The sequence below is a fragment of the Lycium ferocissimum genome, chromosome 11 (genome assembly GCF_029784015.1).
Source record: "Lycium ferocissimum isolate CSIRO_LF1 chromosome 11, AGI_CSIRO_Lferr_CH_V1, whole genome shotgun sequence".
Classification (NCBI taxonomy): Eukaryota; Viridiplantae; Streptophyta; class Magnoliopsida; order Solanales; family Solanaceae; genus Lycium; species Lycium ferocissimum.
The window spans coordinates 41,329,185-41,342,429 of record NC_081352.1 but is presented as its reverse complement, the minus strand read 5'-3'; the positions used below and the strand labels follow the sequence as shown (position 1 = coordinate 41,342,429).

At 35.9% G+C, this 13,245-nt stretch overlaps 2 protein-coding genes across 2 annotated transcripts; both read right to left on the bottom strand.

Annotated features, from left to right (window-relative positions):
- Positions 1-313: 313 nt before the first annotated feature.
- Positions 314-1,435, bottom strand: LOC132038355 (putative F-box protein At4g38870). Its single transcript, XM_059429032.1, has one exon. The coding sequence runs from the start codon at positions 1,433-1,435 to the stop codon at positions 314-316; it is 1,122 nt and encodes a 373-aa protein (XP_059285015.1).
- A 3,360-nt stretch (positions 1,436-4,795) lies between these two features.
- On the bottom strand, positions 4,796-5,435 carry LOC132038353 (uncharacterized). The gene is made up of 2 exons (XM_059429031.1): positions 4,992-5,435; positions 4,796-4,852 (listed from the first exon to the last, which is right to left on the bottom strand). Exons 1-2 carry the CDS (start codon positions 5,433-5,435, stop codon positions 4,796-4,798), a joined length of 501 nt encoding a protein of 166 aa, XP_059285014.1.
- Between the last annotated feature and the right edge of the window lie 7,810 nt (positions 5,436-13,245).

Genomic DNA, 13,245 nt, shown 5'->3' with positions numbered 1-13,245 from the left:
GTAAATTGTGACTATGTTTTAAGTAACACCATTTAAAGTGGCTACCTGGTGTCATTTCTGGCACAGATCAAGCAGAAGTCCAGTAGCTTTGGAATGTTTAAAACTTACATAACAGAATGAGCTCTTACATAAGTTGAAAAAACAACACAAAAAGCAGTTGCACAATTGGTCTTCTTACATTTAACTTCAAAGGTAAGAGAAAAAAGATTAAAATACTTGAGTCAATGGGATTGGGCCATCAATGATTCGGAAGTCTAACTTGGAAGGACCGCCAAGCCCAACTTATTGATGTAGCAATCAAACTTTTCAGATTCTAATTTCCAGGCAGCCCTATAGAGAAGAAGCTCTCATAAAAAAGAGCACACCACTCATACTGTTTTGTGTTTAAACTCTTCAATTCTTTTAACTTTTTTGTATCAGTTTCATAAGAAAAGAGACCACGTGTTTCGGACATAATCAAGATATCTCCACTCTCATTATTTCTTGGTAAATAGCCAATAATGATGAAGATATAAGCCCTCTCATGAACCATCTCAAGATTATACTCTAAACACCATGCTTCACTCTCATGGTCCTTCAACATCCAAATATTTAACATTTGACCATTTCTTTTATTCTGAACGTAACAGAGATGTCCATTTATCTCAGCCAAATGTGTAAAGCCAAAGCTACTAATGCCATTTGGTACACAAAGGGTCTTTACTTCCTCATTTTCCATGTTCATCTCAAGAATATGATCACTGCTATAGGTATTATCTTTTCCAATGGCTAACCAATAAATGTACCCATTGATGTGGATCGGTTGATGACGTGTTCCTTTATAATGTGTGGAAGTGCAACTCAACAACAAGTCTCTCCATGATCCTACTACACTAGTTCCTTCTTCCTCTAGCTTAAGAGTTAGGATATTGAAAGCCAAAAAATCTTCAAAACCCTCATAATTTTCCACTGTTCCCTCAAATGATACTACAACTTTGTACTCATTTGTTGAAGAGACATAGCCTAAACAAGCTTGACCAGCAAAATCAGAAAGAACGGGCAAAGTAAGAGTCTTTTTTGTAATGGGATTGCAAATATAAATTTGTCCCACATAGCCCTCTTGGTAAAAACATAACAAGTCTAACCCAGAACGCCACACAATATAGCCCCATTCAATTTCTGCAATATTTTCATATTTATGAACCACCTCATAATTAGAGGAATTTACTGAAGAAAGATGAACGAGTCGGGACCTGAACGAACGATCAGTTCCTGAATAGCTGATAAGAGAGAGAGTTGGCCTTTTCTTCGATTGATCACGATGTTGTTCCTTGAAATGTGGACTGGAAATTGTATAGTTCCATTCTTTTGAGAGGCATTTGAGCTGACAAAGTTGTTTGACACCAAGTCTTGAGAATATGCTGATCAAGACATCTCGTGAAAAATGATCATCCATGCCTTTCTTCAATTGAAGGGAATTCTTTCAGCTCCCTAGTCAATCTTTTGTTTTTTGGTAGCAGAATTGTAAGATTAAATCATCAATTGGAATAATGATTGTGTACCTGTTAACAACAACGGAAGTTTGTAGAGCGATCACCACGAAGAAAAAATTGCCCAAATCAAACTTAGAGTCATTAGGAAACAAAGTTAGTATCCACAAACTATAAATGTCTTTGTGCGTCAATACGGAAAAACCTGAGAGAATTTTCTCAATGATGATCAATTTGTGAAGTTGACTTAGTTGAGGGAATATGACAGCTAGCCAGCTGAGGGCAAAAAATCAGCAAGTCACTTGCATCATATGGTTGACTTATATAATAGAAGAAAGTGGATGGCCATGATGTTTAACACGGCAGTGCTAAACTTTTGCCTTTTATATGTTAATAATTTAGTTCTAGACTTACACGTATATGTTCTTGCTTGGTAAATGATGCACTTGCTTCCAAGGGAAACATACTTGACCGGTCAAATTGTTAATATAATTCTAAAAATAGTTTGAATATAACATATTTCCTATATAAAACGACCAAAAACACATATTTCAATTAATTAAAAGTCAAATATTCTTATTTAGATATCTCAAGGACTAAAATCAAAATATACCAATAACTGAGTGAATAAAAATGCTATTAACCCAGAATATTAAATGGAAATTTACTCTTTCAGTTCAAATATTTGGTTCATGTTTGTAATAGACTTGTAATTGAAAATGGAAAAGTATAAACGGCAAATTGGGGATTTGGTTAGAGGAATACAAGGTCTTAATTGCCGCTTCAGCTGTGACTTTCATTATTTAACAACCTCAACTAACTGACTAATCTGGACCCTTCATTTTATTAATGAAACTCTAATCTGGACCGTCCATTCATTCCACGTGGACAGTCTCCTCAGTTCAGCCCTTTGCCACGTACCCGAACCTTGTTCATATCACCCGACCCAAATCACATATCGCATTCATAACAATGAAAATTTTAACTATTGGCGCAAAATTAGCTAAGATGACCCCAGCCACTTCTATGCCTCCCTGAACAATAATTAGTTCTGCTTATAAGGATATGATGAGATGGATCATTAATAATACATATTATGATTTAGGTGATAAATTTGTATAAAGGCTTAATACATAGACAATTTCTTAAATTTGTCAGTAAATTTCATTTAAGCACTCGAACTAAGACTTATTCTAGTTAAGCACCTGAACACATAATAAAGTATTCTTATTAGACACTTTCGGTTCAATTTTTTTTAAAAGAATTTTCGTGTTCTCAAGCTATCGTTACGTAAATAAATTAAACAATTAATATATGTCATCTTTAATTAATATGCATTTGCCTCAATAAGTCGTAAAGCCTCAGGCTTACCAGTTGAGGCTAATGTGTATACCTAAGGGAGATGACATATTTTATGTAGTTAACTTAACTACCTAATTGACGCTCGAAAACACTCACAATTAAAAAAAAAATCCAGATTTGAACCTTAAGTGTTTAATAGAAACACTTTATTATGCGTTCAATAGGAACAAACCTTAATTTGAGTGTCTAAATGAAATTTGCTGGCAAGTTTAAAAGGTTGTCTATGTATTAAGCCTTATATAGAAGACAAATGGCGTACATTTATTGCTTTGGTCCCTTCTGATATAACCTGTGGCAACAAGCATTCTTTTGATTTTTTTTTTTTAAAAGGCAATATCCACTAGGCTTGTGGGCCTAGGGCTGATTTTATAACTTTTTCTCAAAACCAAAACACATCACGTCTTTACATAGTTGCCAAAAGGCTAAGAAAAGCTAAAATTAATCTAATGAGTAAACTAGGATCTATAATAAATCCTAATCTATGATTACTACTGACCAAATAATGAAATGATAACTTAACTAATGTATCTACTTTCTCATAAAACATCCAACAGATCCTAAGGTCCCTCCGTGCATGGCTTGCATTATAGATCGCATATGTGATGCGACAATAGCTTTCTTAGCATGTGTTTTGCTTGTGGTATTTGCCACCAGTGTTGTACTACAAAAACCTTGTTGTAGATTCAGTTCTTTAGAAAACCGGTCGTGTCTTGGTCCTCCTTTGTCCATCCAATTTATTCTTCCTTGTGTTATAACAAGATAAGCACCCTTCTCATTATTGTCATATTCACATAATAGGCTTGAGCAGTTAATAATACACACTTTGTGACATAGTCAATAGGCAAGTTAGATGTGACCTTGTATCAATTCTAGACCAAACCAAAAGCCAAACCCTTTCGAGCCTTCAATCCGAATAAACATACCATAACCATATCCTTTCCATGTGACTTAAGATCAATAGTTAAATGATACGCATCCAAGCATTGAAGCACATACCCAATATCGATTCATTTCTACCGCTTAGGATCATTAGTGTACTTCTCCAGATATTAAATGGAATTCCTTTTTGCATTGAGTTACACCAAAGAATCATAACACCGCAAAAACAACACACAATGTTAGTTAATAACATCACCACCATACTCTCCTCCGTGGATTTATATGGTGGTACAAAATCCTTCCTCCAACTGCATCATTTGTATCTCCTCGAGTTCTAATCCTTAAATAGGGACATTGTAGTTTGTCACTATTAAGGATTTTTCTACTTGTCGAGTCCAGCTTCCGCAAATGAATCCACCGCATTTCACCACGATCAAGGGCATAATTGGCTAAGTAATCACCCAATTGGTTTCCTTCTCTCAATATGTGTACGACACCGAACCTCTGTATGTTCCATAATATCCCAAAGCTCCTCCACCATAAATAAAATGTTCCAAGGTGGTTTCCACTCCTTTCCAATATCATCTTCATAAGCATGGAGTCTGTTTCAAGGATGAATGAGTATACGTGTTTAGACAAGCCGTACGTTAGCCTCAAGTAATGATCTTGCCTCTGATTCTGTATTTGTGCTATCCTCCATCTCCTTAGCATGTGCATGAATCAGATCTCCTTTATAGTCCCTTACACAATAAGCAAAAGAACTCCTACCAGGGTTGCCCTTAGTAGCACCATCTGTATTGCACTTCCATGTACCCTCCGTAGGAAAATTCCACAATACCTTAGTCACTTTCAACCTTGGCACAAAGGAATCCAAACTATGCAATATGTCAGGCCATCTGTGAGGGACATTACTAATACCTGGCTTTCTTACTCTCACCAACTGTTGGATCAAAGTTAATGCCTGATATATTACTCTTGCATCTGTCACTTTATTACTGTGCATATCTCCATTTCTCTTTTTCCACAACTCCCACACAATAATAGAAGGAACAGCATAGTAAATTGCATGCATTCTAGGCCTTACCTCAGCAGTCCACCATTTCAATATTATTTGTTGCAAGTGCAGACGCTGATGTCAATACCTGCAGCATTACAGAAATAGGACCAAACTCTTTGTGCAGTAGGACACTTTAAAAAAATATGAGAAATAGTCTCTTCCTTTGGATCTGTAGCACAACATCGACACTTAGAAGGCAAGTTGTATCCCCAGCTCCTGATTACCTCATCCAAAGGAACTTTAAAGTGCCAAACTCTCCACATTGTAAAAGCAACCTTATAAGGCAAACCCTTCACCCACATCTTCTTATAAATATCTCTTTTTTCTGCTTTACTTCTAACATATTCCCATGCTGTTTTCACACTGAATTGCCCATTGGTGGATAATTTCCAATATGGAACATCAAGCTCATTTCCTTTACTTGGAGGCTGAATCTCAGTCAAAATATGATCTGCAAGCTCCTCAAGTAAGCTGTTTCTAATAACAATCTCGTTCCATCTTCCCTCAGTAACAACATCATAGACATTATTAATATTCTCATCACAGTAAAAAAGAGAATCTGTGAGAAAATACAAAGGGCCTAAGCCTGTCCAATTGTCAAACCAAAAGAGAAATGAACCCATCCTCAACTGCCACCAAATTTCATGATCAATAAGGTCTCTAGCCATTAGCATCTTCCTCCAAATATGTGACCCTTTCTTCCATGGTACAAGGATTGGATTATTTTTTTTTCAATTACTTGTTGCTCATGAAAGCACCCCACAAAGTTGGTTTAGTTCTGAAATTCCACCATAACTTGGCAAATAACGCCAATGAAATATCTTTCAAGCACCTGAATCCCAGACCACCTTCATCAAGAGGCAAGCATGCAGTGTCCCAGCCGTTGCCTTTTCCATTCTCCCACCTTATTACTCGAAAAGAATTGTGCAAATATCTTATGAAGCTTCTTGATAACAAAGGCTGGAGGATCAATAGCAGAGAGAAGATGCATTGGCATGGCTTGTAATACATGCTTGAGTAATACAGTTCTACCACCAAAGGATAACAGCTTACCCTTCCAACCTTGAAGTCTGTTCCTTACCTTAGCTATCAACTCTGAATAAAAAGCCATGCAACCTCTAGCATAATAGATAAGACAACCAAGATATATTAAAGGAAACTCCTTCCTTTTAATACCAGTTACCCTTTCAACTTTAATAAAGACATCTTCAGCCACCTTATCATGCAAATAAATGGAGCTCTTTGCTTTGTTAATCAAATGACCAGAAGCAGCTTCATAGTTTCTCAAAACATCCATAATCATCTTTAAAGAAATCTCACATGAAGAAGAGAAGATGATAGTATCATCAGCATAAGCTAAGTGGTTGATCTTGGGACTCCACTTAGGCAATCCAAAACCACAAAACCAAGGATTATCATATAACACATTAAGGGCTCTAGTCAAAGCCTCAGCAGTAAGAATAAACAGTGTAGGGGATAAGGGGTCACCTTGTTTGACTCCCCTAGTTGAGTAAAAGAAACCATGAGCTTGACCATTTATAAGTACTGAATACCAATTATTCCTTATCAATTCAAAAATCAGGCTAATAAACCACTCTCCAAATCCAAATTTCCTGAGAACATTAGTGAGGAAACTCCATGAGAGCCTATCATAGGCTTTAGTCATATCAAGCTTCATTACAACATTAGGCACAATTTGACTTCCATTCTTTTTTCCTTTATTTGTTCTCAGCCTGATATCAGAGATGATTTCTTGAGTTAACAAGATGTTTTCCACAATACTCCTCCCTCTAACAAAACCAGCTTGATTTTGAGAAATTAAATCAGGTAGTAAAGGAGCCAATCTCTCATGAATCACTCTGGAAAATATCTTATTAACAAAGTTACTAAGGCTTATTGGCCTCATATCCCCAAAATTCTGAACATCTTGTTTTTTAGGCAATAGAACAAGGTTTGTGTGAGTAATGTACCTTGGAAGTTCAGAACCATGAATAAAGTCAACTACCATATTGAGAATATCATCACCTATAATTTCCCAGCATGTTTGAAAGAAGAGGCCTGTAAATCCATTAGGTCCTGCTGCACTTGCACTATTAAGGCCAAACACTGCATTTTTAACCTCATCCTTGGTTGGTATAGCTACCAAGGCTTCATTCTGCTCCTTTGAAACAAGTTTTGGAATATGCTCCAATATGTCATATTGAGCCGGTGGTGATGTTTCATGGAATTGAGCCTGAAAGAATCTAATGGCCTCTTCAGCAATATCTGTATCATTTTCAAGCCATTGCCCATTGCTATTTTGAATTCTTCTCAGCTGTAATTTCTTCCTTCTACCATTAACATGTGCATGAAAAAACTTTGAATTTTTGTCACCATCTTGAAACCAGGCCATTCCAGCCTTTTGCCTCTAAAATTCTTCCTCTATACTCAGCAACTTAGTCAATTCTGCATTCACCTTGTTGAGCTTCTCCCTATTTGCATATGATGGATCTGTTTCAAACAAAGCCTCATGAGCCTTGATCACCTCTACCATGTTAGTTATTTGTTGAAATATATCACCAAATGTTGATCTACTCCAAGCAGTTAACACCTTCTTTAAATTCTTCAACTTGGAATTAAAGACATAGAAAGAATTAGCAGTCACCTCAGTCTTCCAATTAGCTTGTATCATCTCCAAAAAGGTCTCATGTTTGGTCCAAAAGTTTAGAAACTTGAAAGGTTTCTTGAACTGTTGATCCTGCTGCTTCAATTCAACTAATAATGGAGAGTGATCTGATCCATTTTTAATTAAATGTGTAACTTCTAGGCCTGGACAAAGCTGTTGTAACTCAAAATTACCAAGACATCTATCAAGTCTTTTAAAAATATAGTCTGCTGCACCCCTGCCATTCCACCATGTGAAAATACTTCCTTTATAGCCCAAATCTGTGAGATTACATGTAGTAATACAGTGCCTGAAGTCTTCTACCTCATTCAAAGATACAGGTGAACCTCCATACTTCTCATTGTCATCAGTTATGACATTAAAATCCCCAAGACAAGCCATGGACTAGTCATATCAGTAGCCAAATAGTACATAGCATCCCACAATTCAATTCTATCAACTCTATCACACTTTGCATACACTAAGGTTACAGTCATGTCCATATCCATATTCCAATTAAATAACCTTAGATTTAGATGTTGCTCATTGTCAATAAGAACAATAGCATCCCATTCTTCATCAACAAAAGCCCAGATTTTATTATTGACATTGTGCAAGGCTGTCTCCAGTCCAAGCCTCCTTCTATAGCTTTCTAATTTGTAAGGCTGTTGAAAAGGCTCCATCAACCCAATAAGAAAGAATCTATACTTATTATGCATTGTTAAAATCCTCCTAAAAGCTTTCCTTGTATTAACTGACCTCACATTCCAAATAAGTGCATCCATCATAACGAAATACTGGATTTAGAGGTAGTTCTCCTTGTTTGCACTCCTATTGAATGGGGTACAACATTTTCCTTCGTTTGCTTTTTCTTTGGTCTGACCATACCCTTAGAGATTTGCCTAGGTGACAAATCACCATCCCTAGCTGCATTCTGAAAATTCTGGGCTGTTGATTCTTCATCAAAATCAATTTTGGCATGAATATCAACTGGCATAGCCACTTGCAAATTGCCCTTAAGCGTAGGGTCAACCACCTGATTGCCATTTTTTTTATAAGCCACTACTGAGTTATCCTTAGCTTTTGTCTGTTGAGAATTACCTTTTGCAGTTGTGCTTTTGCTTCCATTTTTTCCTTTACTACCATTATTATTATTCTTCCCATTGTTGGCACTATCATGAAACTGAGTCATAACTGGTGCCTTGATGGTTACATTTGGAGTAAGCTCCGAGTTCATGGTATCTATCACACTAAGCTTTTGTTCCTGCTGCATCCTAGTATCCTTTCTCATTGCATTTCCACTCATAGATTGATGTAGTTTAGATTCTGCATCATTCTTCTCTACAACAATCAGTTTATCTTCTTCCTTTCCTTTCACATTGACACTCTCACTAGCCATAGGTGAGGCTGGAGTGTTTGTATCAACATGAAGAGGATCCTGCACCATATTTGCATCTTTCACATCAAACATACACTCCAAAGCATCCTCAGATGGTTCTACAGTGTCTGTTGAAGGAGCATGATCCACATTCTTACCAAAAAAATGACCCTCCTCCACTTGGTCACTCCATGGCACTCTTTCCACACTTGTATTACCACCTTTAGTAACAATACCCTTATCAATACCTATAAGAGTATGTGAAGGAATCTCTTGAAAGGACTGATTAATAGGGACACCAGTTGGATTAGAAAAAACCTTTCCTACCCAAGCTTTTGTGTCACTAGGTGACATATTATTCTTCTTTGGAGTGAACACCTTGGCATTCACATTAAGTTGCTTAGAATTCTCATCAATAGGAACTGCAACCTCAACAAGATGATTTTCATTAGTACCAATCACATTATCATTTCCACATCCACCAATAACACCATTAGGATCCTTTTCTCCTGCTGAAACCTTGCCATGCATAGCATGCACAACATGATTTGGCTCATCTGTAGTCGACTTGGTATCATTAGTGGACTTGGGATCTGCATGCACCACCACTGCACGATCATTATCTGCATCCTCTTCCACTAATTCACCATCCTCCCTTTCCACTAAAGCTGCATATTTATTACCAGAACTAGGATTTGGGTTTCCAGTTTTGGTAACTTTCATAACATCAGTAATGACATTATTTTCCTTTTGCACATTCCCTTGTTGTTCCTGATCACCACTGCCATTCCTTCTTTTCTTTCCCTTTTGCATTTGCCAATGCTGTTGACCAACCACCAAACCACTTGTAAGAACCTTGACATCTCCTTTACGATAATTTGGATTTACATCACTTTTATTATTTTGCTTCACATTGTTTGCATATGCAACTTGTTTCCCCTTATCCTTTTCAAACTTGTTTCCACCTTGAGAATCATTATCATGATTCACTGTGTCATTGTTGTCCTCCTCAGTCGCATCACTGTCCTTAGGGTACAACTCAGGATGAACTTTCCAACACGATTTAACATCATGCCCTTGTAGGCAGCATTCATTACAATACTTTGGCAAAAAATCATATTGAATTTTCACCCACTTCTCCTTGAACACACCCTTATCATTAACAATTTGTAACTTTACTCCTTTGGGGTGTTCTTGCAATAAGTCCACTTCAATTTTAACACGAGCACAACTCGGTCTCGTCTTATTTTTTGTGGCAAGATCAAGTGTTAAAGGCTTGCCAACGGCTGATGCTAAAGAAAATAAGACCTCCTCTACAAAATAATTAGGAGGAAGTGTAGGAAAAGATATCCAAGCCATAGCAATTGTAGTTTCCTCGTCCGGGGTAAACCAAGGATCCCATTTCAACGTACGCATGGGGTAACTCATATTCTTCTCCTTAATCCAATATGATGGCTTAGACATAAGTGTAACGTAGTCTTCCAACATAGTACACCTTATCAAGACATGCCGATTACACAAAAAACCTATGGTAGGTTCTCCCTTCAACTCGCATTATTTTGGAATAGCAGTACGTAACGCATTGAGATCCTTCCATCCATTAGTAAATTTTCATACTACGGCATACTGAAGATTCTCACGTATGACCATAGTTTTTATCTCATCCAAACTATATTGGACAGTAGCTTCCCCATGATGATAGACAATTGGCTTAATAGGAATAGGTGATGGTGGCAGTGTGCTAGAACTCGCACCATGTATTGATTTTTTGAGGGTTTGGAGATAGTTTGTTGCAGGTGGGGTTGTTATTGATGGTGGGGTGGGTTGGCCAACCTCCATGAGAGGTTGTCCATTGGCCATGGTGGCCATGTTTGGCCGGAAAACTCAAGGAAGACGATGACAATATGAAGTCGCCCGTCGCCGCTAGGGAGAGTTCTCAAGTAGGGTTTATTGTTGTCATGAGTTTCATAAAAAATTAAAAAAAAAAAAAAAGCTTCATCTTAAATTGGTTTATTATCTATTTTTATTTTTATTACAGGATCAAAAATTAAATTATGGCAATGAAAGATTTTATTTGTGCAAATCATCCCCATTCTTTTGATTTCCAGTTGGTTTCATATGCATTTTCCTCTTTAATTTTAGGGTTTACACAATGATAACACAAACTTTTCCATCTCTGTTCATTGGGAATCAAAGCAGGGGCGGAGTTACCCTTCGTCGAAAATTAATAGTGGGTACATAGGTGAAATTTTGTACATTACTTTACTATTAGATATAAGAGCAAATGTGGACTTTTTTATAGTCCTCACATTATGCTTTGCCCCGTGATGCCGCACCATGCATTTGCTTACTTTAACGCTGTTTATAGCCATGCCCACTGGGCCTCTCTAATTAGATCATATGTCTTCTTTTTTCTTTTTTTCTTTCGTGGATGTCAAATATACTCCTTCCGTTTCAATTTATGTGAACTTTTTCGAATATTTTTAGATCAAAACTTATAACTTTGACCGTAAATTTTGACATAGATTTTTCAAGTTGATAAAAATATACTTTATATATTTAGAAACTATATAAAAATATTATAAGTCATGATACTTTATAATTCAAATAGTTTAGAAAAAATGTAAGAAAACGTGATCAAAGAAGCATCTTTAGACTCTCCAAACAAGAAAAAGGTTCACATAAATTGAAACAATGAGTATTTTTTCACTTGTTTATTTTAACAAATCAAAGCTTTATTAATTCTTCCTATATTACCCTTATCATTAAGTAACTATATAGAGTATTAATAATCAAACTTAAATTTTCAAAGCAAAATTAATAAGGGTAATTATTATATTTTACTCCTAATAAATAATTTCTTAAGAGAAGTCATTTAGTCAACGAGAGACAAGTAAAAAAGAATCAAGGGAATACCTTTTACATTATTTGTTATTACATATTTTCCTAAAATTTATGCAACTTTGGAGTCACTGTTTCATTTCAATCAGAGTATTTATTAGATCTCACTACTTAGTAACCCAATTCTTTTCTTTGGATGTGTTTATGAAGGAAAATATTATGTTAAAACTATTTTTCATCAAAAATAAGTGTATTCTTACTTATTTTCTTGTATTGGTACGTAAGCAAAAAATATTATCTTAAAATCATTTGTATATAATCTAAACAAGTACTATGGGATGTGGGGTTGGGGCTGGGGGTGAGGTGGGTGGTGGGGATGGGGGCTACAAGCGGGGGTACTAAAAATGAGGTGCATTGGAGAGATGGGAAGACACAATGAATGTGAAATTTCATTTGTGGAACTCGATTTTCCTGCTTCTCCTAGAGAAAATGTTTTTAAATAATTTTGACCAACCCAATATGAAAAAATTAAAAAGTATTTTTTGATAAATATTCTTCTCCATACCAAGCACACACTTTATTTGTTTTAAACCTCCAATATTTTGCTTTAGTGAATATTAATATTGCGTCCCTTTGTATTTGCTAATTTCTTCCTTCAAACTTCCTCATAAATAATTTGTTCTTTAAAATTATTCAATTATGACTAAGAGCCCGTTTGGATTGGTTTATAAGTTGCCTATAAATGTTTTCGCCTTTTTGAGTGTTTGGCTGTCAAATTTGTAGTTATTTTGTGCTTAAAATAAGCCCAAAAAATTAATTGGCTTGTTTGGCTTAACTTATCTAAAGTGTACTTTATAAGTCGAAAATGAAATTTTATAAGCCAAAAAAAAAATAAGTCGGACTACACAACTTAGCTTATAAGCTGCCTGCCTTATAAGTCGCTTTTTTAAGCCCATCCAACAAAGCCTCTAAGAAACTTTAATAATTACCAATAAGACAATTTATTAATGTGCTGTTAAATTAAATTAATTATACAATAGAAAAATGTGATACAAATAATTTATATTTTTATAATTAAATTTTGTTATTTTTAGATCATGAGTTTGGACCCGAGCTTAGATAATATTTAACAATAACATTAAAAAACTTCCGGAGTCGGGGGGGGTTTACGATGATCCCTCCCCAAGTGCGATTCTACATTTACGCAAGTGTTTTGTTTTTTTAAAATTTAAAAAAAAAGCCTTTTACAACAAAGCATTTTTGGAAAGATAGGCCCCGGGAAAGAAAGGCATGGGCCCAAAAGGAACGCACTCGGTCCAACCAAAATGCCCCAAAAAACATTATGAACTAAAAAACCCAACAAAAAAAAATGTTAAAAAAATTTTTGCGCAAAAAACCGCAAAAAATTCGGGAACAAAAAGGGATAAAAAAGAAATTACCCCACTATGTGTTCTTTTTTTCCCCTTTTTTGGGTTTAAACCCCTTTTTCCTTCACTTTTTAACGTACTTTGACCATAGATTAATCATGTTTCGGGGCCCCGAAACCAATATTTTATATAGAACCCTACTTATTTTTTGCCATTAATAAGGGGGGATCAATACTCAAGGATACACA

Coding starts and splice junctions, on each gene's coding strand:
- LOC132038353 (XM_059429031.1), bottom strand. CDS start 5,435: ATGGCTAGAGACCTTATTGATCATGAAATTTGGTGGCAGTTGAGGATG. Junction 4,853..4,991: donor TTAAAGTTCCTTTGGATGAG/GTAATCAGGAGC, acceptor GTAATGCTGCAG/GTATTGACATCAGCGTCTGC.
- LOC132038355 (XM_059429032.1), bottom strand. CDS start 1,435: ATGGATGATCATTTTTCACGAGATGTCTTGATCAGCATATTCTCAAGA.